This window comes from Puma concolor, chromosome D3 (assembly GCF_028749965.1).
Source record: "Puma concolor isolate L17-30 chromosome D3, mPumCon1.1.hap2, whole genome shotgun sequence".
Classification (NCBI taxonomy): domain Eukaryota; kingdom Metazoa; phylum Chordata; class Mammalia; order Carnivora; family Felidae; genus Puma; species Puma concolor.
In genome coordinates this window covers 32852558-32879662 of record NC_141678.1, presented here as the reverse complement: position 1 = coordinate 32879662, position 27105 = coordinate 32852558, and the positions used below count along the sequence as shown (strand labels likewise).

At 45.1% G+C, this 27105-nt stretch overlaps 2 protein-coding genes across 16 annotated transcripts in view; one reads left to right on the top strand and one right to left on the bottom strand.

Annotated features, from left to right (window-relative positions):
- The window catches only part of GNAL (G protein subunit alpha L), a 154792-nt gene extending 145735 nt beyond the window's left edge, over nt 1-9057 (top strand). For all 3 annotated transcript variants that reach the window (XM_086682428.1, XM_086682429.1, XM_025931340.2), the window contains 2 exons: nt 829-896; nt 5056-9057. In XM_086682428.1, the coding sequence (XP_086538554.1) occupies nt 829-896; nt 5056-5202 (215 nt within the window). In that variant the 3' untranslated portion in view covers nt 5203-9057. The remainder of the gene's footprint in view (nt 1-828; nt 897-5055) is intronic.
- MPPE1 (metallophosphoesterase 1) overlaps nt 7557-27105 on the bottom strand; it is a 56799-nt gene continuing 37250 nt past the window's right edge. For 8 of the 13 annotated variants that reach the window (XM_086682433.1, XM_086682434.1, XM_086682436.1 and 5 more), the window contains 10 exons: nt 23611-23724; nt 19485-19867; nt 15956-16064; nt 12978-13081; nt 12261-12335; nt 10307-10415; nt 10099-10167; nt 9891-10013; nt 9048-9188; nt 7557-8038 (listed from right to left, as the gene is read on the bottom strand). In XM_086682433.1, coding sequence (XP_086538559.1) covers nt 7856-8038; nt 9048-9188; nt 9891-10013; nt 10099-10167; nt 10307-10415; nt 12261-12335; nt 12978-13081; nt 15956-16064; nt 19485-19753 — 1182 coding nt within the window. In that variant the 5' untranslated portion in view covers nt 19754-19867; nt 23611-23724 and the 3' untranslated portion in view covers nt 7557-7855. Of the gene's footprint in view, nt 8039-9047; nt 9189-9890; nt 10014-10098; nt 10168-10306; nt 10416-12260; nt 12336-12977; nt 13082-15955; nt 16065-19484; nt 19868-20659; nt 20849-22630; nt 22817-23610; nt 23725-27105 lie in introns of those variants that run through there. The other 5 variants (XM_025931343.2, XM_086682438.1, XM_086682439.1 and 2 more) reach the window with 5 other exon arrangements.

Below are 27105 nucleotides of genomic sequence, written 5' to 3'. Positions count from 1 at the left end.
CACACGTGACCCGGCCAGAAAATATTACAAGCTAGGTTCCCCACCACAACCCTCCGTGGATCCTGTGCTCCTTTCCCACACACATTTAGGGGATCCTGTGCTCCAAACCCTCAACCCTCTGTGGATCCTGTGCTCCTCCCACACACACCCTCAGTGGATCTTGTGCTCCTCTCTCTGCCTGCTCCTCCCTCCCTTCTGCACCGAACCTGCCCAGGCACCTGCCCTGGGTCAAGCATGGCAGGTCTCCAGATCAGGGCGGACTCAGCATCTGTAGAATTCCCCATCACCTGCTCAGCGTGAATAATCATATAATCATGGTAGTTGCAATAGAGAAAGAAAAGAGCAATGAGACCATGCAGGGAAGCCGAGATTTTAGGAACTTGGAATCTGCACGGGAGAAGAATCAGGTTACTACAGTCAATTTCACAGAAGGCCTCCGTGGTAGGAACAGTGAAGGGGAGGGTCTCCAGGGAACAAAGCTAAGAGAATGCAGACCGGATGAGCACAACCACTGCTAAAACCACAGCCCCTGGAACCTTCTCTCTCAAGGGAGCTCTGAAGGGGATGGCAGCTATGGGATTGGTCAGTGTTCAGTGGCATGCTTTCATTTTCTCTGAGTGGGAGTCATCCCCCATCATCAGAAACAAAACCAAAACTTTCATCAGCTGCTAAATGAGAGAAATAAAGTTACATTTCAGCTTTCTGCTTTGCTCTGAGTGTCTTTTAGTGCTGTGAGTGCACCGCAGCCCTACTTTGTAATTCCTCTTCCATTTTCCATAGAGTTGTGTTCTCATCACCTAAACAAAATTCCACTTGTAATTTTTACAGCAACACCAGATGCAGGAGAAGATCCCAAAGTTACACGAGCCAAGTTCTTTATCCGAGACCTGTTTTTGGTAAGCAGTTTTATTCTTTGCTTTCCTACCTCCTTAGAGTTGTATTGTTCTTTGCAATTTGCATATCACTTACCCTTTCATGATCTGATTTAATCTCCACCCAAATTATGAGAGGCGAAGGAATTATTACTTCATCTCACCACTGACCATACTGGGGTTCAGAGAGGTTGGGCTTTTCACCTCAGGTCACACAGCGCCCAAGCAAAAACAAGGAGCACAGCACAAGGCCCCAGAGAATGGCACTGAGACCCCCACCAGACTGTGTTCACTTGTGTTTTCCTAAAAGGAAAGAAGCCTTTAGCAGAGTCTGAAATACCAGCACCCACACTGGGTGCCCCTCCCCCTTTCATTCACTCACCACTCAGAGGCTAATTCAGACATTCAGGAAAATTCAGATCTCTCTCTTTTTTTTAACTCTTTATTTTGAGATGATTTCAAATTTACATAAAAAGTGAAAGAATTATATATACGTGGACTGTGTGCTTCTGGAGAGGTGAGAATCGGCCCAGTGTGCAGCAGGGACGGTCCCACAGTCTGCCTGACATTTCCACGGGGATCAGGTGCCTTCCTGACTCCTCAGGGGAACCTTATTATCCTATTCCCACCATGGGCCCCCATCGGTTGCCTCCTGAAATCTTATACTGAGTGAGAAAGTAACAAGGATAAGAAGTCAAGTCCCCAGGGTGAGTTCTGAGGAACAGTATTCCCCAGGAGGTTAACAGGTAGCATGGGGAAAGGGCTCTGCAAGGAGTAAATCTGGGAAATAAATCGAGACAGGTTTCTCCGGTGTCAGACTTTCTAGAACCTTTGCTATGCCCGTGTGCCTTGTGAATCTCTTGGATAAGGTAAATCGGTTTGTAGTTTATCACAGGCTTCCTTTGGGAGGAACATCTTGCAAGACCATAAAATATAAAAACACATAAAAAGCTGTCCTAATGAGGACTAAAAGTTAACTAAGTGTGCCTATGAGGCATTTAGTGCCACCACCATTTGATGTTGGGAAAAAACCTTTGATTCTCTAACAATGGGAGAAATCTGGCTTGTATGCAGTTTGCAAGTCAGGGAAATAAACGCCTAGGGGTTATTGATTTAGGTTTTTTTTTATGGTGGAATTTGCCTGGGCCAGTGAGTCGTGGGAGGAGTTTTGAGTTGGAAGCCCTAACCCCAGACCTAGAAGGCAATGGGTCAGGTTACAGAAATGGTTAACAGTATCGAATCTGGACGGGAGCAAATTTGGGCGAAACAATAACTTTGGTGATAGAAGGCCCTGAGACGGGGTGGGGAATAGAGGCCGTACATGGAGAGGGAGAGGTCTGTGGGGGGACCCGGCCTTGAGGAGGTAAAGGTGGGCTTGGGGAGAGAACGGCAAGGGCATAATGAGATAGACCCCTCTGTAAGAAAGAGCCACATGCTGTCTGAGCGTTCTCCTCAACTGTCATTGTGTGAGGAGGGCAAGGACCACCAGGTTTGTCCCAGTCAGGGTCACTTCCTCCCAAGACGGGGAGGCCCAATTCATCCCCAGAGCAGGAGGAACTCAGAACGAAAGGGGCAAGGAGCCAGGAGGAGGGAGAGCCAGGTGGTCAGCCCCCCGTGTTCCCCTAGTCACCGTCAAGCTGTCCTGTCCCTCACACTGGAAACCACCTGCAAGCCCACGCCCAGACCTGGGCCAGAGAGTCCTCCGGGGCGTGCGTCATCAGACCTTTTAAAGCAGGTGGTAAGCATGAGTGGCACCCTGTGTCTTGATGCCTTAGGCATCTGTTAGAAGCCTGTATGCTTTAATCGGGCTTCTCTTCCTGGTATTGTATGAGCTCCCCTCTGATTTCTTTTACCTTGAACATCATCTCCTGACAGGGGACCTCAGAGATGGGCAACAGCCAGGGGACCCAATCAAGCACAGTCTGGAACTGCCCAGTTTTCCTTGACAAGCTTATTGATGTCATTTAAAGTGAAAATCAGTGTGTTTAGAGATAAGCAGACAGCCACTACCTTTGTAATGACTCTGCCTGACATTCTTGTTGCCCCAGGCGGGGACAGACTGGTCAGATCATTACAGAAGAAAGCCTGTTACCTATTCGCCCACTCCGTGTGACACGGCTCTTCCTCCCCATGTTCTAGGGCTATAAAGATACCTACCCTACACGTTTCAGTGTCCTTAAGTTTTTTAAAAATTATAATTGCTCAAGAGAATCCTAACTATTGCTAAAAATAAGTCTGTGCTCCCAGGAGGAGGTTCATAACCTGATGAACATCTTTACCCCAGCCCAGCAGGGGTCTCATCTTGATTCCCAAGATGCTTTGCAAGAAAGGGGATGGGAGCAGGGACGAGGAGGACGTCCGGGGATCCCTGTGGGCACCTATGAAGAAAGCTCCATGTGACCTCTACCTTTGCTGGCTGGGGAGGCCGTAACAAAGCACCACCGACTGGGGGCTTAACACATTATTTTCTCACCATTCTGGAGGCTAGAAGTTGAGATCAAGATGTCAACAGGGTTGGTTTCTCCTGAGGCCTCTCTCCCTGGCTTGTGGATGTTCACCTTCTCATTGTGTCTTCTCATTGTGTCGCCACATGGCCTTTCCTGTGTGTGTGTGTCCCAATCTCCCCTCTTCCTATGAGGACCTTACTGGGTTTGGGCTCACCCATATGACCACATTTTAACTTATCTTTTTTTTTTTGTACCGCTTATTTATTTTTGAGAAGGAGGGAGAGAGAGAGGGAGCGGGAGAGGGGCAGAAAGAGGGAGACACAGAATCCGAAGCAGGCTCCGGGCTCTGAGCTGCAGCAGAGCCCGATGTGGGGCTTGAACTCACAGACCATGATATCATGACCTGAGCCGAAGTCGGACACTTAACCGACTGAGCCACCCAGGTGCCCCGTAATTACCTCTTTTTTTTTTTTTTTTTTAAATTTTTTTTTTTCAACGTTTATTTATTTTTGGGACAGAGAGAGACAGAGCATGAACGGGGGAGGGGCAGAGAGAGAGGGAGACACAGAATCGGAAACAGGCTCCAGGCTCTGAGCCATTAGCCCAGAGCCCGACGCGGGGCTCGAACTCACGGACCGCGAGATCGTGACCTGGCTGAAGTCGGACGCTCAACCGACTGCGCCACCCAGGCGCCCCCGTAATTACCTCTTTAAGAAGAGATCCTATCTCCAAATACAGTCACACTCAGAGGTGCTGGGGGTTAGAGCTTCACCACAGGAATTGGTGGGGGAGAACACCATTCAGCCCATGGCAGCCTCTCTCCACACTGCCCCACCTGACTTCCCAATGCACATGTGCGTATCCCTCCAAGATGTCCTTCTGAATCCTCATCAGTCATGTTTTTTCTCCTGTGGGAGAAAGCCCATGAAGCCTCCCACTACTAACCAGGGGACCCCCCCCCGAACCCCGCCCCAGGAAATGCTCAAGTTGTTAGTGGAGGAGGGCTCAGTAGGATGGATGAGCCATCCACATGGAACCACTAGTGATATGTGGATATTTAAATTTAAGTTAATTAAAATTAAAACTAAAACTCCAGTCTCTGTTGCGTCAGTTAGTGATAGTGGCTCCCGTAAGAGCAGGGGAAATACAGAACATTTCCATTAGTGCAAAAAGTTCCATTGGACAGTGCTGGTGTGGGACTGACATTTATTTCCGGAAAATTCTACCCTAACTTGAGAGGCTGTCTTTTATTTATTTAAAAAAAATTTTTTTATGTTTATTGATTTTTGAGAGAGAGAGACAGAGCATGAGCAGGGGAGGGGTAGAGAAAGAGAGGGAGATACAGAATCCGAAGCAGGCTCCAGGCCGTGAGCTGTCAGCACAGAGCCCGACGCGGGGCTCAAACTCACTAACTGTGAGATCATGACCTGAGCTGAAGTCGGATGCCTAACCGACTGAGAGCCACCCAGGCTCCCCTGAGAGGCTGTCTTTTAAATATATGTCCTCTCTCAACTGAACACTAAGCTTCTGTGGCCAGAGGTAAGTGTGACGTTCTTTGAGTTTCCAGCAGGGTATTCAGTATTTAAACAGTCACAATCCCAGCTCCCCTTGTCTTTGATCAAAGTATTGCCCAAATTCTTCTCCAAGAATAAATGGAGTAGCAGCAGTGTTCCCATGTACCCCTGGACGTGGTGGTCAGGGTCCCACAGCATAGATGGCTTTTTTTTTTTTTCCAGAGGATCAGCACAGCGACAGGGGACGGCAAACATTACTGCTACCCACACTTTACCTGTGCCGTGGACACCGAGAACATTCGCAGAGTGTTCAATGACTGCCGTGACATCATCCAGAGGATGCACCTCAAACAGTACGAACTCTTGTGAGGCAGCCCTGGGGCAGGTGGGCGCGCCTTCTGGCACCTTCTCTCCACCTGCCTCTCCTCCCTTGGCCACCCCACCAGGTGGAACATTTATTCCAGGATTGTCTGTCAGCCCTAAGCCATGGTAGAAAGTAGGGAGTTCCCGGTTTCATCCAGCTGCTGCCCTGTCCTGTTCTGACCTGTGTGACCACCAAGCCTCTGGCTACCTCTGTTCCCCTCAGGTTTGGTTTGTAGCTTTCATTTTCACTGAACACAACCTTCCACAGCCTCCCCAACCCCACCAATTTGTGTCGCTGCAAACCAGCACTCTCACTTGGGTGGTGCTGCAGTGAAACCCCTCTGGGTGAGGGCCCCTTTCAGTCATCCATTCAGTGATTTCTTGATTCGGCAGGAACTTGATAAAGGGGGGAGAAATGACACTTTTTTCTGACTTATCAGGCATGATTGCAGTGGCAGGGGTATGAGGCGGTGAGCCACATGCGTGGGCAAGTGGCCACCTCTCCCGAGCTGCACTGGCCCAGGAGCGAGGCTAGACCCCAAGTCACAGGGTGGAGAGAAACCCGTTTCAATCATATCTGAGTCGCTGCCAACCTCAGGCATTAAGTTAGACCTACTCTGAGCAGACAACCTACTACATTCACCACTGCAAAGTGTGTCCTGTCTACACATGATTCTCTAGAGTGTGATATGCTTGGACAAGAGTCTCCCTTCATATATTCTTGTTGTTGTTTTACTGCTGGTTTATTATAACTGTACAGACCACAAAATGTAATATTATTTTCTATAATTACTCAAAAATCCGTGTAGATCTTTGTGCCTCGATCAGGCTGTATCTGTAAAAGAAACGTGTTTTTATCGTGCTGAACCGCTAAATGTCAACATTACCTGCTGCTTGCTCTAAAAAAGAGAATGGTGTGTGTAGAATTTAGGATATTCTTCAGGTTAGTGCTTTTAAAAATATCTTTGATTAAATATATATATGCATATATATATATATAAATTATCCACATTAATCATTCACCTCTTACAAATAATTTTGTACCAACATCACAAGCTTTTCAAGAACCAAGGATTTTTTTTTCTCCAGACAATATGTCTTTTGATTATTTTCCTATTTAAAGACTTTTTACAAGTTCCCTGAGTGGAAATAGGTCAACCATTCCCTTTAGTCAAAGTTTTCGAACCACTTACTTGGGCCACAGCTTCCAGTGTAAACAAAGAGCAAGAAGATGACAGAGGTGTCTGTGTTCATGTCCAGCCCAAGAGAGTCAAAGGATGGCATCTCCATTTGCCTGCTCTCAAGAAGAAATATTACACAACCTTTATTTGGAAGACAAAGTCAAAATATATGGCTGTTTCTCACACTTGAAAGATTTGTAAATGCAGCGTCAGAAGTTATCGTACAGCGCAGTATCTAGAAAGCAAGAATCGCGATAGCGGTGATGCTTCATATTCTACCCACAGCCACAACTTTGAGGATCGTTGCCTTAGGTGCGAGATAATCTGCAAAGATGTCCAAAGGTGGATTTCAACAATACAAACCCAGAGGTGACAGCTTCGCTGACATGACTTCATTTCCTTTTAGTCTTTAGTATTGTCAAGTTTACTCTATAAGTAGGCATTTTGTAATCCTTTATAAATGCATCCAGACTAAAAAAAAAAAAAAAAAAATGCATCCAGACTGAAATACTACTTTTCCATGAATTAAAGGATAACTTTGTAGACAGTCAGTGTAAGAAGCACACCGTTTATGTCAGCATCCCTAAATTCCTGGACCTCTCTTCCCTGTTTCATAAAACCCTGATCTGAAATGAGACACATAAAGTAGAAATTACTGTGTTTCCATTGCACTTTCCACATAAAATGTGAACCGAAGAGCCACACACACCCCCATATGCACAAAAAGCAAAAGCTGCATACTGTTATATACGTTATCACTCAGCAGTAACTCAACTTCCTCTTCAAACACAGAGTTGGACTCTTGGAAAAGAACACGTTTTACCTGGTTTCAAATTATCAAGACATATTTATTTTTAAGTACCAAAAGCCCCTTCCCAGCTCTTTGTCAGGTTTCTTTTGATCATGGACAGACATTAAATTCAGATTTAACAGCTTGGCTTGCTGGAGAGAAAATTACACTTAGCTAAAAATCTGATTCCATAATGAGCACAGAAGCACAAAAGTCTGTGAAAACAATATATTCCTGCTTGTGGCGTCTGTACTTTTATTTTAAGTGCATAGCTTTATAATATATAGGAGTCTGAGGCCCACTTCGTAGGGGGACAGAAGCAAGCCCAGTGTTTGTGCGCACATAATCCCAGGTGCCGGCTCCATCTTGGGACAGGACAGACAGCATAGTGCATGCAAGTGAGACTTTAATAGCTTTTACATATTGTACAGACACGATCTTTGGTTATACATATATTTGATAAAATGAGAAAACAGACTTGTTGTAGAGTACACGTTCCATTGTTATAGCATGAGAACAGTACAGTCAACTATTTATCCTTGCAGGAGTTCGCATCCGTGATTTACAGTTCCTGTGATGGGTGTAAAGACCGCCACCCCCTTTGTCCCCTTCTCACATGAGCACTACCCAGAGTTCAGTTTTCCTGCCTTTGTTATTTGTGACGAAATGCAAAAGCGTCTCCTGCGCTTTACGTTGTCTTAAGTTTTCTGAGCAAGTTCCAACCAAAGAGAAGAGGCGAGGCTAGGAGCTTAAAGTGAGCTAACATGAGGACCGCAAGGAACCCAACTGCTACACAGTATGTGGCCAGAACGGTGTTCTCGTAGGGGAGGTAGCACTTGGCAAGGGCGTACTCTGTGGGGGTCAACATGCCCTGGAAAGGAAATGAGAATAGTGATGCTGCAGTGAGAGCCCTGCCGCAGCACCAACACACCAGTCTTAGACAAAACAGGAGACGCAGCCTTCTTGGTCCCCTCAGGTGAGGCCAGGAAGTGACTCTCCTCCCCTTAGACTGCGGGGCACAGCTTCCACAAGCCAGCCACCCACCCCAAGCACTGATCGGAGACACAACGTGGAGGCTCCCAATGTGCCGAGTGGAGCTGACCTCTCCGTTGAAACCAGTCCCCGGCACAATGGGCTCCTCTAAAGTGCAGTGCGCATACGTGCCAGAGATACAAGAGGCATGGAGATCTATGTAAGTGGCCATTGAGAAACGGGGAGTGACTACAAGGCCATTTCTCATGGCGCTCGATGCTAAAGTAAGCAACCTATTACCCAGAAATGCATGTGCCGGGGGCACCTCAATGGGTTTTTCTGTAGACATGTTTGCTGTGCGGAATGACACTGGGGAATGGTTTCGTTTACTCTGAATCTGAAAACATGAGGGTTTCCCCACCTTTTCATGAAGTAAAAGTACCTGACATAAAAGCATTATGACCTGGGTAAAATAAACACCAGGTGGCCACTAATTGAAACATCTTGAGCCAACTTACAAGAGCCGTAGCCTTTTTCTGCCAGAGCAAATGGGCACGTTTGGAACCTAAGACAAGATGATGGAGTATGGCTAATGAAGACATGATCCTGTTTCCTTAGAAAATTAAAAATGCATAGGCTCAGACCTGAGAACAGTGCCGTCCCTGGAAACACTCTGTAAGATGCCCCCCACCCCGCCCCCTACAGGAGCAATGCCATGTTTATTTGTCCCCAGGGAGGTGTTTAGACAGGGGTTAGTGTATCAAACTAAGTGCGCGTGTGGAGCAGGGGAAGTTTGTATTTACAGCTTTTATATGTGTTTACGGATCGCAGCAATTAAATAGTTGATTACTGTGTTGATGTCAATACTTATATGAAAGCTTTCAGATGAAAATAAACGTCCACATTACCATGATGAAACTGGGGTTGTTTCTGTTCCTCCAACTGAAAGACGGCACGCTGATCTCCATGGTCCCCGCCCCGTGGAGCACCTCGCAGGCGCTGTGCGTGTGGCCGCTCAGGACCAGCCGCGGCCGGAGCCACCAGAGCAGCTACCGCACCCAGGGGACAGCGATAGCTGGTTAGTGCTCTGACAGAGCCCCATCCGGGCCCGTATTCAGTAACATAAATATAAAATCCCTACTTGGTAGAGTGCTTCGTTTTTTTCTTAAAATCCTATCAAAAGTAAGTTCGAGCTTTTAGGGAAAATCTATCCTTCTCATCGCAGATTTTATATTTTTATAAATATTTTTGTAGATGTATTTTATAAATATATTTGTATCTTATCACATAGTACAGCATATCATACATTACACAAATATGTATTTATATGATATAAATATTTACATTATGTTTTATTTATAAAATAACAAAAATATTTTCATATACTGATATATCATAATTATAATTTAAGTATTATACAATACATATTTGTGTAATATATAAATACATATTTGTATTATATAAATACATACAAGTCAGCACATCCTAAGCCCCCAAAGTTAACTCTAAGTTCCATTCACATTTCCAAATACCTTTAAATTGGTGGAAAAAACTTCGAATAAAGTTTTTTAAAGCTGAGGATGTTCATTAACTTGATACTAGGCAGTTGAAGTACTGGGGGTGGGGTGCGGGAGGGACAAAAGGGTGATAGGAAAAGCTGATGTTGCCAAAGCCCTGCCCTCCGCCCTCAGGTGGCTAACTGTGACAGCCATCTGTCTGTCTGTTGGGGGGCATCGGGGTCCACAGCAAACCTTTTGTGAGGCCTCCCGGGAAAGTGCATCGTATCTCTCCTTAAAGGGGATGTCCCGCTCTTCCAGAGGTGCGGCATCGTCCCCGGAACAATTAGCATCGCTTCTCCGGTAAAGGGGGAAATGCTGCCAGGATTTAGAGACGGTCAGATGTGACCAGGAGGCCCTGGTTGGTCCACCAGATATGCAGAGCCACCTTCTCCCCGCTCACCTGCAGAAGGACCGGGGCTGACGCCGGCAGCAGCTGCTCATCTGTGCACCTGCTGGAGTGATGTTCCTGCTGGGGAGGAATCAGTTAACCCAGCAACCCCAGCAGGAAGGGAAGAGGGAACTGAGAGGTGGACAAAACACAAAGTGCAGCAACCACACCGCAGAAGATGCCAGAACAGAAGCACCTGTGCATTCAGATGCTCTCCTACCTCTCGGGAGCAATTCAGTTTGTGAGAAATTTCGATAATTTCAGCTTCTGCTTCAGAGCAAAGGTTGCAGCCGTCCCCTTCCAGGGCAACACTGTTGACCATCACAAAACTGAGACAGAGGGAGGAGGCAGAGAGTCAGGGCCACTGGGCTTCCCGTGTACTGTCTTCTCACAATGCTGTTCCCATGAAGCAAAAGGAAAGCACCCATAGTGTGAAGAAACATGCCCCAGAACAGCTTTAAATCTCCACTCGACTAATCTATGTTTTTAGGTACGAGTCGAGTTAAGAAAACAAAACAGCAGTATACTGGGAGTGGAGTCTAAGACATCATAAGAAGATTTTTAACCTTGAACTTTCAGAAATCCCAGATTACAGAAGCTCTGAGGTCAGACCACCACTGAGCCTCGCATCTGACCACGTGAAAAGACAGGGATATAATAGCACACCCATGCCACTGACTTGTGGTAAGGACGGAATGAAATACTACCATCAAGCCTGCCACTAGGAAGTACTCGGTAAATGTTACATACTGTTATTATTACATAAAGCAAACCACAGGCAACATTTGCTAACATCTGCGCACTCAGAAAACAAGGCAGGGTGGGAGGGGGTTTGCAGGTCACAGCTAACTGGTATGGATAATCCCAAATTAGGATGATGATAAAGTCAGTTTTGGTTGCCCTTTACAACCACTTTACCTTAATTATATTTTTATAGACTCCCATTAAATATGCTTTCATCTCCTACACACGTATCAACTGGGCGTGAAGAAGGCACCTGTCAGTAAAGATTGCTTGAAATTTAAAGAATTTTAGTGAGAAGAAGCTAACTAAACGATCTGAAATACGGTCAGTGCACTTCAAGTTTCCTAAACTCTACTCCCTAGGGAAAAATAACTACAACTATGTCAAGTCTTCATATGACTCAGGAAAGGACGCTACTAGAAACTTAGTCCTATGGGCAAAGGGAGGGAAAGAGCGAGCATTTGTAGAGAACCCCCGACCTGGTCTCTGGGAGTGTCACAGATCATCTCTTGAGACGGGCTCAGTGAGCTATCACGGCCAAAGTCACGAGTGCTGGAAACCCATGGGGGCCATGACCTAAAGAGGAAGAGCCTTCCTCTCCCACCTTTTCTCTCTCCACTAGGTCTGCAACTAGAACACCATGTATGGTCTCGTCCACTGTGCTGCAAACATACACACGGACTCGACAGGGTCCAGACACAGCACGAAAATGGCCACGCAGAAGGAGAGCAGGTGCTCATTTGTGGTCAGACAAAAGGACTGGGACACTTTGGTCCACAGATCAAGGCTGACGGGCGTGGGGGTGGGGCACACAGCTACACAGCCCAGTGGACACACCTGCACCCAATCCTGGGATAGCATGATGTCAATAGTATCCTTTATAAAGGGAAACAAGTACATTTTGAACAAATGAAATATACTCCTCTACAAAGTGGCCTGATGGAATCTCTATCACCCAGAGACACCGCACACAGGAAGACGATGCCCTCGGTGGCTAGGCAAAGTCAGAGACTGGCTGGTCCACCGGGCTGGTGACTCGGACAGTGACCGTCAGGCAGGATGAGGCCTGTGGTGCCTTCATCAGAAACCGTAAACCATGCCACACAGAGCCCGGTGTGGCAGGCGAAGACAGTTCCCTTAAAAAATTAAGTTTCCAAGGACTGAAGGACTTCTTAAGAATTCACAAATAGGGGTGCCTGGGTGGCTCAGTTGGTTAAGTGTCAGACTTTGGCTCAGGTCATGATCTCACAGTTCATGAGTTCAAGCCCCACATCAGGCTCTGTGCTGACAGCTCAGAGCCTGGGAGCCTGCTTCAGATACGGTGTCTCCCTCTCTCTCTCCGCCCCTCCCCTACTCATGCTCTGTATCTGTCTGTCTCTCAAAAATAAATGAGCGTTAAAATTTTTTTTTAATTCACAAATAATACTCACTTAATTCCTTTCCAAGAAAACAGCCTTTCAGGGTTGAAAACTTTCTCAAATCGTTTTATTTTGTATGTGCTCATCCTATGTTCAATTGTAAAAAGAAACATTTTTCAGAGCAAGCCATCTTAGCACCTCTTCAGACTTAGCATAAACACAAGAAATAACTCAGGATTTGAGTGCCGGACTAGTTTTTTGAGGTGAGAGCTCCAGCTGGCCCAGGCTATCAGGTGCAAATCTCAGCTCCACCACTGACTGACTGTAAAGACTGGGGCAAGTGACTTAGTCCCCAGAGCCTCAGTTTCCTCACCAGCACAATGGTTAAAATAGCAGGACCATCAGAAAGATTAAATGAGTTACTATAAGGAAATAAAGCGCTTAAAACAGGCTGGCACATCATAAGCACTATATAAATGCCATTTACAAAAGTGTAAATGGTCTTGTTTTCTGAGTCCCAAAGAAAACAATTGGTCATTAAATGTAAGTTTCAAGTCAGAATCCCCCAAGGGCACATACAAATCATTTATTCAACAGAGATTTGTTAAGGGTGTACAAGTGCCAAGACAAAAATCTTTGCCCTTGTGGAGTTTATGCTCCCGGGCTTACATCATTCAAGGGCAACAAATGTCCCCCACACAGCATAAGTAAGGCTTTCACCAGAATGGTAGGTTCAAAGTTATAGTTAACGAGAGCCCTCAGGATGCAATGCTTCACTGAACTACTTACTGATAGTGGAAGCCAATGTCATGGTTGCCAGCAACCACCTTCAGCAGCACATGACGTGGGTGTCTGAATATTTTCTGAAACCGCTGCACATCATCTGCCCAGGCCTGTGGGAAAAACAAGTCACTGCTGAGAGCTACAGAAACCTCTCTTCCCTGTGGCTAAAAAAATATGCTCCTTATTCTGATAAGTTAATTACCCTGTCCAAATCAGATGCTCATAGAGCTAATGTAGAACTTAGAATTTCCAATTCTATGTCATACTTCTTTTTCTAAGACTTAATATTTTATTTAATCTGATGCCAACTTTTAATTAAGTGATACTCCCCCAGGGGCACCTGGGTGGCTCAGTCGGTTAAGCGTCTGACTTCGGCTCAGGTCATGATCTCATGGTTCGTGAGTTCAAGCCCCACGTCAGGCTCTGTGCTGACAGCTCAGAGCTTCAGATTCTGTGTCTCCCTCTCACTCTCTGCCTCTCCCCCACTCACATTCTGTCTCTCTTTCTCTCTCTCTCAAAACTAAATAAACATTGAAAAAAATTTAAATGATATTCCCCCATATTAAAACATTAGATGGCAATCCTCAAAACATTTGATTCATAGGTCCATTGTTTTAAGATCCCCTGAAAAGAACCCCTGAAGCCCAACCATGGACTCCAGGCTGATAATCACTCCAGATCTGGACACATTGTAAGAAGAGGCTCTTAGGAAATGCCAAGCAAATTCGTGTGTCTCAACCAAGACAAGGATGAGTACATCCCTCATCTTAGCATTTCCCCATGGTTACAACTGTGGGAATGAGAACGGATGGGATGTGGGGGAAAGACAAAATCCAACAAATATTTCAAGATTCTGCTGACATTTGCTTTAACTACTAAAGCTTGAGAATTAGGTTTGTATCATTCTGACTTTTATTAAGCCTAAAAACATCACTTGGACAAACACTAGGAAGACAATACTTAGTTGAATAGTAATTAACTTTATCCTAAAAGTTTTAAATAAGGTCCATGCTAGAGAAATATGCTGGATAGAGAGTCCTTCAATACATTTACAAAGACTTCACTTTAACATATAACATTTAAAGGTAGAATAACATAGGGGCGCCTGGGTGGCTCAGTCAGTTGAGCATCTGACTTGATTTGGGCTCAGGTCATGATCCCAGGGTCATGGGATTGAGCCCCACATTGGGCTCTGAGCTAACAGCACAGAGCCTGCTTGGGATTCTCTTTCTTCGCCTCTCTCTCTGACCCTTCCCCTTCCCCACTCACTCTCTCAAAGTAAACATTTTTTAAAGAACACTAAAAAATAAAAATAAAGTTAGAATAACATAAAGTTAGAAAAACATAAAAACATAAAATGCTGCCCTTAATTTTCAAAATTAAGCAAAAGCAACATGTATATCCAACCTCATTTTATTTATTTATTTTTTTAATTTTTTTTTCAATGTTTATTTATTTTTGGGACAGAGAGAGACAGAGCATGAACAGGGGAGGGGCAGAGAGAGAGGGAGACACAGAATCGGAAACAGGCTCCAGGCTCCGAGCCATCAGCCCAGAGCCTGACGCGGGGCTCGAACTCACGGACTGTGAGATCGTGACCTGGCTGAAGTCGGACGCTTAACCGACTGCGCCACCCAGGCGCCCCCAACCTCATTTTATAACTAGTTATTTGTCGCATATCCAACATGCAAAAGCAACATGTATATCCAGCCTCATTTTATAACTAGTTATTTGTTGCATATAGTATTTCCATTATCTTATATCTAATTACAGACTAGATTATAACGAACAAGGCAACCTTATAAATAGTGGGTTTCTATCAGATCTGGACCAAGACCTTCTTTGTATGCCTTTTGGGTTATCCTGGGAAATGCCAATGGATTTTTTAAAAATATCCCACCCCCCAAAATCCCTTCTAAAAACCATTTGTGACTAAACATTTTCAACTAAGCAGCAAAACAGGTTTTTTCTTTTTTTCCGTTAATTCCAGGAATATAATAAGCCAAATATTTTGACAGCTAGGGTGAGAACAGCCTTTCTCTTTGGTGATGGAAAGGCTTATGCCACCTCACTACCCAGATGGAGACCCCTACGGGCACAGTAGCCTCACACCAGGCCCCCAAGGCCCCTTCTGCACCTCTCCCTCAGAAGAAAGGAAAAGGAGAGTAGCAAGTAACTTTTATAGCACAGTTCTCATAATTTCGTGGTTAAATAAAAGAACATTAAGTCAAATTATATTTCCATATGCATTCTGTAATTCTGCTGAAAAGCAACTTTGCACCCACCTTGCCTCTTTTTCCCTTTCTGAGAGGATCATGGGAATACACATTCCAACAAAGTAAGGTCTGACTAAACTACCTATTTCCTACATAAACAGATACCATTGATATTTGAACAAGAAGAGTTTGAACTGTGTGGGTCGACCTATATGTGGATATAGACAGGACCATACTCTCTCTATATAATATATATATATGTAATATATATATATATATTATATATTATATATACTGTATATATATACTATATATATAGATATAAAGACAGGACCATACTATAAATGTATTTTCTCTTCCTTAAGATGTTCTTCATAACATTTTCTTCTCTTAGCTTACTTTATTGAGAGAATACAGTATAGAATACATGTAACATAAAAAAATATGTGCTAATTATGTTAACAGTAAGGCTTCCGGTCAATAGTGGGATATTAGTAGTTAAGTTTGAGGAGAAGCAAAACTTACCCACAGATATCTGACTATACAAGGTCAGCACCCCTAACCTGGCATTGTTCAAGGGTCAACTAAGATTAGCTTAACTCAAGGTTACAGATCCTAATGACCTTCAAGATAGACGATACATTTTTAATATTGGTAGTAAGCAAAACTTCCAACTCGCACTGATACCGCTTCATGGATTTTCTGGGCTGCCTGTGCTGCACCCTGAAAGCAGGATGGGATGAGGGTGCCCGGATCATAGGGTCCTACCTGGGGGGAGCTCCACTTCCCTTCATCAAAGATGTCCCCTAGGATGAAGACGACTTCTGGCTGCAACAACCACAGAGCTGTCTGGAAGGCTCTCTCCATTTGCCACTCCCTTGAGGCCAACAGGAAAAAGCACAGCATCAGTCTGTTTCTTAGGAGAGCCCAGATCTGTCTTATGGGCCATTTAAAAAGTGAGCTGAGGGTCGCCTGTGTGGCTCAGTTGGTTAAATGTCTGACTCCTGATTTTGGCTCAGGTCATGACCTCACAGTTCGTGGGTTCAAGCCTTGCATTGGGCTGTGCGCTGACAGCGTGGTGCCTCCTTGGGATTCTCTCTCCTCTCTCTGCCCCTCCCACACTTGCGCACACTAGCACACGCACGCTGTCTCTCTCAAATAAATATTTAAGAATAAAAATTTTAAAAAGGAAACTGAACGGCCCCATTCTCCTTCATGGCCCCACCCCTGCTTCCCATCCATGCTTGGAAGGGTCAGAGTCCATATCTGATTAAATGTGAGGAACAACAGCCCTCAGGAGTTGAACTGCCCCACCCACACATCTTAAAGGCTGACTTCCCTCTATGTGACACCCACAGATCAGGCCCCACACACACACTGTACCCCAGAAGCCATCCCTCATGACAGCCCGAGAGGTCAGGGAGGGCTTAATGCAGCTTCCAAAGATGCCTCGCATAGACTGATTTTGCATCACACCAAGGAGATGATAGCATCTGGCTTAAGTTTCACTTTCTTCTTGAAGGGACCTCAACTTCCTATGTGCCTTCAGAATTGGGAGGAGATAATGAGAGAATCAGACTAGCTAATACCAAAACTGTAAATCCTAGAGACTTCAGACATCCAAGAAATCATCCCATTGGTAAGACAAGTAAATGAAAAGAGCTGGGGATCTAGAACCTGACAGGCACTCCAGCTGCACCCATTAACCACTTGTGTGGCCTTGAGGATGCTGCCTACTCTCTCTGATTTCTATTCTTCATTAGTAAACAGCAATAATAAAACCTATGTCTCTCATAAGACAGTTATGGGATTAAATGAGATAGCATCTGTTTTTTGTTTTGGGGTTTGGTGTTTTTTTTAGTGTTTTATTATTTATTTTAGAGAAAGAGAGAGTGCAAGCAGGGGAGAGGCAGAGAGAGAGGGAGACACAGAATCCGAAGCAGGCTCCAGGCTCTGAGTTGTCAGCACAGGACCCGACACAGGACTCAAAGTCACGAACCGTGAGATCATGACCTGAGCTGAAGTCGGATGCTTAACTGACTGAGCCACCCAGGCGCCCCTACATGAGATAGCATTTGTAAAGTGCCCAGCACAGCACCAACACACAATAGGTGTTCAAACATGTTAGTGCTTCCTTGACCCACCCTCCCCTGTCCCTGACCAACTATGACCTGTGTCCTATTCCTAAGGATTCCAACTCTTCCTGCTTTTTAAGGCATCCTCCTGGCTGTTTTTCCTCTACCCAAGGGGACTGTGACATCCTGGGGCACATAAACAGGGGAAGGTAATTTGGGGTCAGAGAAGACTGGCCAGGCCCCATGTAAACTGCTGCGTGGTGCACCCCTTCACTCAAGATACCTCCCAAAATTCATTTCTCAGTTTTTCTTGATTGCATGTTAGTCACCCTGGAGAAGAAAGCACCTAGAAACAGCAGCAGCAGGAGGGCAGGGAAGAAAGCTCAACTGGTAAAACCCAAATGAAGCCCAAGGAAATCTCACTCTGGCCCTTCTCTATCTCATGCCTCCTTTGGTTTAAAACTCTGAGTAAAGAAGGAAGGCCCCATCCATCTTTCCTTCTTTTGTCTCGCCTTTGTCACTCACCTCTAAGGACATTACACATCTCACCCCCTCCCCACCCCCAACGTAAGGTTCATCCATATCCGAAGTGCTCACGGATATTCCTCCTAGTAAAGGTTAAAGACCTGCACAAATGCAGTCATGATGAGGAAAAGGGGGCAGGGTAGTGCGTCACCAAGGACAAGAAGAGAGCTCTGATGCCCTGGGGTAGAAAGCCCCATCAGTCGCCTTTCGGTGGGCATTCTTCACAATGGCCAAAAGTGGAAGTATCCATCAACAGATGAATGGAGAAACAAAATGTGGTCTACATATACAACGGATATTATGCAACCCTAAAAGGGAAGGAAATCCTGACACATGCACAACATGGATGAACCCTGAAGACATCATACTAAGTGAAATAAGCCATACACAAAAGGACAAATACTGTATGACTCCATTTATATGAGGAACCTAGGGTGGACACATCCATAGAGAGAGAAGGTAGAATGGTGGCTGCAGGGGCTGGGGTGGAGGGGGAAGGAGGGATCAGTATTTCATGAGGACCAAGTTTCAGCCTGGGAAGATGAAAAAGTTCCAGAGACGGCTGGCAGTGATCGTTGCATAACAATATGAATGTACTTGATGTCACTGAAATGTACACTTAAAATTGTTTATGGGGCGCCTGGGTGGCGCAGTCGGTTAAGCGTCCGACTTCAGCCAGGTCACGATCTCGCGGTCCGTGAGTTCGAGCCCCGCGTCGGGCTCTGGGCTGATGGCTCGGAGCCTGGAGCCTGTTTCCGATTCTGTGTCTCCCTCTCTCTCTGCCCCTCCCCCGTTCATGCTGTCTCTCTCTGTCCCAAAAATAAATAAACGTTGAAAAAAAAAAAAATTAAAAAAAAAAAATTGTTTACGATGGTAACTTTTATGTTATGTGTACTGTATCACAGTTAAATTTTTTAAAAAGCCTTCTGATGGGAAAGCAGATGGATTATGCTAGGCAGGTCTAAGTGGGAGAGACAGGACCTGATCCTCTCCCCAGGGTGAAAGCCACATACCTGCTCAAGTAGGCTGAAAACTGCACACCATTGGGGCGCCTGGGTGGCTCAGTCAGTTAAGTGTCTGACTTCAGCTCAGGTCATGATCTCACAATTCATGAGTTTGAGCCCTGCATTAGGCTCTGTGCTGATAGCTTGGAGCTGGGAGTCTGCTTCAGATTCTGTCTCTCCCTCTCTCTCTGTCCCTCCACTGCTCATGCTTTCTCAAGAATAAACATTAAAAAAATAAATAATAATTTTAAAAAATAATAAATAAAAAAATAAAATCATAAACTACACACCATTGCCTGCAAGAGAGGACCACCAACCCAGCTCTGTTTCTCCCCCTGCCCAGGAGAAAAGGGAAACTTACCTTGACCGGCCATACCCATGTGCTGGACCTTACTGTGGGCATTTTCCTCATACAGCCCATAAGGTCTCTGTTACTAACAAGGAGGCAGAGATAGGCTTGGAGGAGCCCTAGTAACCTGTCCAAGGTCACAAGACTCAAACCCAGACCTGCTTTCCAAATTCTGGGTCCTTATAAATAACAGATGCTCAGCAAATGGTATGTTTAAGGAAAAGTCCAATGTCCCATGTGTCTTTCTTTGAGAAGAAAATAACTAATGAGTACCTTGACCTATGGAGAGAGACTCTCTACCAGAAAGATTCAGAATCAGAAAGATTTCTGACTGTAGCTCCTACCTTCGTAATTTGTCTAGCCAATGGCCTCGTATTTCCCCAAGCAAGTGAGTATCAGCCAAAAACATGGCTTTCAGAGTCTCTTGTCCACTGTTGTGGGCTGGAGTTTTCACCTCAGGCCAATTGCATCGAAAGATCACTAAGTAATAGATTAAAAATTCGCAGAATAGAAGCACAGCAAAGACAACGGCTATGAGTTTCGACAGCAATAAACTCCTCCTCCTTAACAGACAAAGATGCTGCCTTCCAAACCCCAGCCTGATCAGGGCCATGTCTCCTGCCCAGGAATTGCCAACAATCAGGAGTGAAATCCATCAAGAATTCACCAGGGGGGACTGTGGAATCCTGCATAAGGTGCAGCAGGTGTCCAGGGCTTAGCCATGTACCTACAGGGAAAAGAGAAATGATTGGATTACGTTCCGTAATAATGCCACACACACTATCTCATTCTTTTAAGAACTAATGAGTTCCAGAATCCTACCTATATTGCCAAATACATGAAGTGTCCAATACTTGTACAAGAATACTATGTCAGATTATGCTAGAAGAATGATCTTCCTGCTAAAAAATGTTTTACTACCACTTTGGAAATCATTAAATAACAATCTGTCCAGACAATGTTAAGGTAGGACACATAATAGGGAAAGTCAACAAATATTAAGTAAGAGTAACTGGAATCCCAAAAGGATTCACTGCCCTTCCTGGACCTTACAAATCAACAGGCCAGAAGCCCCCTGCATTGTGTTGCCTCTGGTATGAATTCATCACTTTTCCACACTGCTTTTCCACAAAAGAAGTGAATATTCACAGACAATGTGCTTCAGGGATCTGAGCAATCCATTCCACTCTGGGCTCGGAGGCCGGAGCCTCACAGAGTACACATCTGTCAATGATGCATTAGGACTATATGTTTCACAAACATGGGTTTTCACCTGCAAATCGGCCTTAAATTTCCGGATGGCCTTCTGTCAGAAGACATTTATGTGCCATGGTTTCTCTATGGGAAACTTTAAAATGTTTATGGATTTTTTGGAATCATAAATGAACTTTGCATCCTATTAAAAAAAAAAGCATTTACTTTTGACACATATGAAGAAAAAGGCTGGTACATGGACGACCTGAAATGGGCTTTAAAAAGTGGCATGTTGGTGGGGAGGGGGGGTGGGGGAGCGGCGCACCTTGGTGGCTCAGTCAGTTAAGCTGCTAACTCTTGATTTCAGCTCAGGTCTTTGTGTCACAGTTGTGAGTTGAACCTCGCAATGGGAGGGGAGTGAAGCCCACTTAAAAAAAAAAAAGTGGAATGCTACTAAAGTTCTTCATCTTATGCTCAAGATGAGGATCTTAGGGGCGCCTAGGTGGCTCAGTCAGTTAAGCATCCAACTTTGGCTCAGGTTATGATCGCACGGTTCATGTGTTCAAGCCCCGTGTCAGGCTCTGTGCTGACAGCTCGGAGCCTGGAGCCTGCTTCGGATCCTGTGCCTCCCGCTCTCTTTGCCCCTCCCTTGCTTGTTCGCTATCTCTCTCTCTCAAAAATAAATAAATAAACATTTAAAAAAAGAAAAAAAAAAAAAAAAGGATGAGGATCTTAAAGGGTAGTGACCTGGTGGCTGCAGAGAACTCAGATATGCGAAAAACTCCAGAAGTCTCAGAGTGGGTGGGGGCTATGAGAGACATTGACCACAGATGCTCACTGAGCCAATATGTACAGAAAAGTCCTTTCTGGGGAAATGATGTTCTAAGATGAATGCAGGAACCTTCATATGGTTGACAGACAAGGGATCACAAACAGTCTCATTCCTGGAGGGTCTACAACAATGTCTGCAAAATTCCGTTTCCAGAGCTGTTCATGTTTGCATGTAAGCCCAAGTCCCTATAAAAGGCCCTCGCTTACTGCACAGCGGAGTTCTATATACCCACTGAGATACAGGACTTCTTTTTAATCTTACCTACAGGGTAAGATTAAAGAAAACTAAGTGGGGGTAAACATAAAAATTACCTAAAGAAAAATAAGTGGGGGTAAACATGTATTTTGAGCCATTACCGAAGGTTCAAAACATAACCCGAGAATTGAAAGTGCCTTCAGAAACTGAAAGATGATGGAACACTTCACGCTTCTCCAAATGGAGCTGTGACAATGGTCTGCTGGACTACGAAGCCCTCACTCCCATCTATGGCTTTTCAGAAAAGAAGAAATGAGAGGATAGGAGGGGAATGAATGGCTCTGTGCCCAAGCCTTCACTTTCTTCCACCTGCTCTCGAGTGGCATTCTTACTGGGAAGTATTTGATTAAAGAGGGAACAGGACTTGAATGCCAGATATTAAATGCATCCTTTCAGACAGAGAGGTCAAAAGCAGCTGTGCATGTAACCTGGGCTCAAATGCTCTTCCTGGAACTCTACTCAGAACATCCATAGTATCTTTGTCAAGCGGGTCTGACCACCATGACGACGTGCCATACCTTGTCCTTGTACTTAGAACCTCCTCGCCCCCTCTGTTTTCTCTAAGGTTGAACCCCTGTGCCACATAACTAAAATCACCGTACTTTATCTTCTAACTGGGGACTCCTCTGAGAGTGAAAGGTGGCACTAACAATAATAAAAAAAACAGGGCAGTTCTGGGCAACTCGAGGGTGCAGCCACCCCATAAGCCTCCAGCCCATAAGGCTGGTGCTTAATCTGATGCAGGTGAAGAGAAAGCAAGGACTCCTGCTGTCATCCACTTATCAGCAGTCAAACTCCAGAAGGAGGTGCAATTGCTGCCAGTAACAACTAAGGGAATGGATTTTGTTTGGGTGATGCTCATAAGAGAGGGACAAAGACTCTAAGGAACAATGAATGTATTTCTTAATACCATCCAATTTCCTTTGTTTTGATTCAGTCAAATATGTCTGAAGCAACCATTTGGTCTTAATGTCTCATTTTCTTTCAAAAGGTGGAAGGATCTCCTGAAATCCTAAAAACAGCAGCTGAAACTTCCTAAAACTTTAATGTCTCCTCACGCCGCAGAGGACAAGTTGAGAGGAAGGAATGCCAGCCTTCTGGAGTTAGCCTCAGAATTCTCTTAACATGCAAAGCTTTGCTCTTTATAGGCTCCAAGTTCCCGAGGTAAAAACCAGAATGACAACTTTCTAATTGCTTCTCTACACCCACCTCCTTTCATCAGAGAAGCTGGTTTCGGTGGTGATAGCTAAGATCCAGGAACACAGCAAGGGAAGATGGGTGGCCTGGAGCACGGCAGGCCCACCCTGCCCTCCAAGTGCAGCAGAGAGTGGGGGCCAGGAGCCGAGGGGACACAAAGCTGCAGTCTGTCAGCTTCCCTGGACCAAGGGAGCAGAACAGGACACACAGTGACAAGCCACGGGTTTGCACTCACAGGTGGCGCTGGCTCTCCCCGACCGGGTTCCCAGGTTCCCATTGGATCCTGCTGAGGCTCAGCCTGGCCCCTGCCTCCAGGCTGACTGCAGCAAAGGCAGGGAACAATTCCTCAGCTTAAGGAAGGCCACGTGGCAACAAAAGGTTGGCGGAGGCCCTGCCCTTCCCTCAAGCGTCTGTGTTCTTTTTTCCACAAAGAAATAAAAGATATTCCACACAGAGCCATTCAGCCAGAGGACTCAGAAGGAAAGAAGGGAGGGAGGGAAGAAGGAAGGGAGGAAAGGAAGGAGAGAGGGAGGGAAGGCGAGAGGGAGGGTAGGAGGGAAAAAAAGGAAAGGCAAAGAGGGAGAGCAAGCTAGCTGGTACTGTTCCATACTTTCTTGAGAAAACCCTAACACCGTGTCAATCAGCTCTCCAGTATAGTGTGATCATTTTTAAGAAATAGAACTCCTCACCAGAGTGAAAACCATTATTTGACAACCTCTGACACCAAATCCTTAAAGCAAAAATTCCTTTTGCTCAAATCTTGGGAAACTACTTCTCCTTCTCTATCCAAACTCATCGTGTTACTCATCAAAGTAGTATCTCCAATGTGGTCTTCAATGTTATGGTCAAAGCATATCCCCTTTTACCTCCTGAAATGAAGACAGTAATTTTTAGGGCTGATGGGGTGGGGAAAGGATCCAATCTCTCCCTAGAACTGACACAGCAAGGCCCCCATGCCAGGTGCACATTACGTAATGAGATGCCACTCCTACCTTATGGCTGCTTCCAGATGGGTATAAAGTGACCTCCTCCTTGGGTTCAAGCCAACTTGCACTTAAGCCAAACCCAGGGACGGTGCTGCGTCCTCGTTTTCTGATGCAGCTGACCTGTGAAAAAAGGCATGCTGACCACCAGCCATTGGGAGCAAAGGACACTCCACCCCTGGAGCAGACACGGGACAACTGAGCCTACCTTTCTTGGTAGGAAACAGGAAAACCGAATCAGCAGCCACTTATTCCTCTTCCAGTATTTTCTCCTACGTTATGAATACCCACCAGCAGAGAGAATAGCTACGATGAATTGGACAAAACCCCACCTACTGCTCAGCTCAGCTACATGTGACCTTGGGCAAGCCACTTACCCTTTCTGAGCCTCATCATGGGGTCACAGCACTTGCCTCCACTGATGTCATGGAGATTGACAAAAATAATGTTCACAAATTTTTTTTTTAAATGAAGCAGGTATATCAGGATTAGATTAGACAGTAAACCTTACAATGTGATGAACTTCAACAGGCTCAAGGCAAGGGAACTCAATTCAAATGGCCATAATCAGATTAGGGAGAATGAAGCCCAGTGGAGAATAAAGGCCAGAAATTAGAATCTAGAAGCTGTGGCCATCTTCGGCTGTCTTCCCCATTCATTTACTGAGTTGGACTTTCTAATGCTTGACATCCAAAATCCCCATACCCTTCCCTTACTAGAAGTAAACTTGAAATTTTATCTCAACCATAATATGTAGGCCAATGATTTAAAATCTCCACAGCCACACAGCCTGAATAACTAAATGCTACTACATCTTCCACATCCAGGCTTTTACAGGCTAACGGAGAGAAACTGTGTTCTTTCTAAGACAAAATGGAAGGAGGGTCTGGTCCTTTATCAGAACACTGTGGAGTGCTCCACCCAGGCCCAGATATGGCCAGCTCTTCCTGCCTCCCCAGTGAATACATGGGGGGAAAAGATGTTTATCCATCTTCTATCACTAGGTGTAAAACTAAGCTATGAGGGGTTTCAATAAAGATGATATTCTCTGCGTGTTAAGTGCTTGTGGTTAAGTGATGAAGAATTCTGTCCATATGAGACGCTTTCCTTTGCATGTAGCAGATTTGGGTTCAAAACGCAAAATTACTGAAATGTTCATGTTTTCACCCCCCAAGGTCAATTTGTCAGTTTTATTAAACTCGGTGAATGATATCCCAGCGGGAAAACTATACAGGCCTCCCAACAATGTTCAGTCTGGCTGGGATCAAAAGGCAGATGCACTCCCCTCAGGACCCTTCCTGACTTGTCTCTAAGAGAGCTACACTTGATATTAAACGTCCCAGAGGGCCCTGGTAAAAACTAAAGTGCGCAATCTGGAGATTTTGATTTCTACCGCCGACACACTCTGTATTCCTGACATCACACATGATGGCATCGGTAACATCTCCCAACCCAGAATTTTTCAAAAAGCCAAAAGAAACCCATCTCTGGTTCATGAAATCAGTTTGGCGGTTTGTGACCAGAGTTTTAAAAAATTAGATAGAAGAAAACAGAATAGAAAAAATTAGCCTGCACTGTACAGAGTCAAGGCAAGGCATCATAAAGTTTATTTCACCAAACTTTTGCTTCCACTTTTCAGTACACGGATCTGTGTGTCCTGATCATGATATAAAATACATTTCTCATTGCACTAGTCACCGTCTTCATATCCCGCCTCTGCCGGTGCCCAGGATAGTGCCTGCAAACAGTAAGTGCTCGATACGCATCCACGGAGTTAACAACCCCCATTTAAGCTTACTGTCTCAAACATTCTAGAATTACAAACATATATTATCACTCTTCTGGTCTTTAAATGCTTCACAGTCTCCAGTCATAGGAACAAGAGGAACAGCTAAAGAAGATGTACCTGTTCTCTCTGGTCAAAGGGCCAAGCAGGAATTTAAAGATGGGCAAAACAGGTGGCCAGAACACATTTTCTCACCAGCCCCTGTGTGGAACTCTTCCAAAGAAAAGTTTGGGTGTCCCTCTGATGGAAGGGAAGTAATCTTCCCTGAGCCTTTTTGGAGAAAAGAGCTTTCTTTCTAAAAGGGAAGTACATGACTTTCATGTACTTGCTTGGTAGCTCCTGGGTTCTCTCCTAAGCCCCGGGGATGGCATGATCCAGCAGCTGGGGAAGTCTACATCCCAGTTGTATTATTTCCTAGTATGTGATCTCATGCAAGTTGCTCAAAAACAAGCAAACAACAGCAAAACAAAAAAACAAAACAAAACAAAACAAAACAGAAAAGGATGAGGGGGAGAAACAAGATTGTTATTATAAAAATAATAATAATAATAAGCATTGATGAGAATGTGGAGAAATTGCAATGCATGTGTACTGTTAGTAGGAATGTAAAATGGTGCAGCCACTATAAAAAACAGTGTGGTGGTTCCTCAAAAGATTAAAAATGGAACTGCTACATGATCCAACAATTTCACTTCCAGGTAAACATTCAAAAGAACTGAAAGCAGAGACTCACATATTTGTACACCCATGTACACAGCAGCATTATTCACAACAGTCAAAAGGTGGAAACAACCCAAATGTCTGTCAATTGATCAATGGACAAACAAAATGTGGCACGTGTGTATATATAATGGAATATTCCTCAGTCCTTTAAAAGGGAAGAAATCCTGACACATGCTACAATATGAATGAATCTTGAGGACATGATACTAAGGGAAATGAGCCAGTCACAAAGAGACAAATACTATGTGATTCCATTTATAAGAGGTAACTAGAGTCATCAAATTCATACAAACAGAAAGTAGAATGGGGGTGACCAAGGGGCTGGGAAAAGGGAAAACGGGGAGTTGTTGTTTCATGGGTGTAGATCCCGTTTTGCAAGATGGAAAAGCACTAAAGATTGGACAACAATGTCAACCCTACTGAACTATACACTTAAAAATGGAGTACAGAGGGGCGCCTGGGTGGCTCGGTCGGTTAAGTGTCCGACTTCGGCTCAGGTCACGATCTCACGGTCCGTGAGTTCGAGCCCCGCGTCGGGCTCTGTGCTGACAGCTCGGAGCCTGGAGCCTGCTTCGGATTCTGTGTCTCCCTCTCTCTCTGCCCCTCCCCTGTTCATGCTCTGTCTCTCTCTGTCTCAAAAATAAATAAACGTTAAAAAAAAAATGGAGTACAGAGAGATTCAGAAGCATCAGAAGACAAGCCTCAGACTGGAAGAAAATATTTGCAAAACACACTTCTAATAAAGGACTATTATCAAACATATACAAAGAACTCCTAAAACTCAATAAGAAAACAAACAGCCCAGGGGTGCCTGGGTGGCTCAGTCGGTTAGGCGGCCGACTTCGGCTCGGGTCACGATCTCGCGGTCCGTGAGTTCGAGCCCCGCGTCGGGCTCTGTGCTGACCGCTCAGAGCCTGGAACCTGTTTCCGATTCTGTGTCTCCCTCTCTCTGACCCTCCCCCGTTCATGCTCTGTCTCTCTCTGTCTCAAAAATA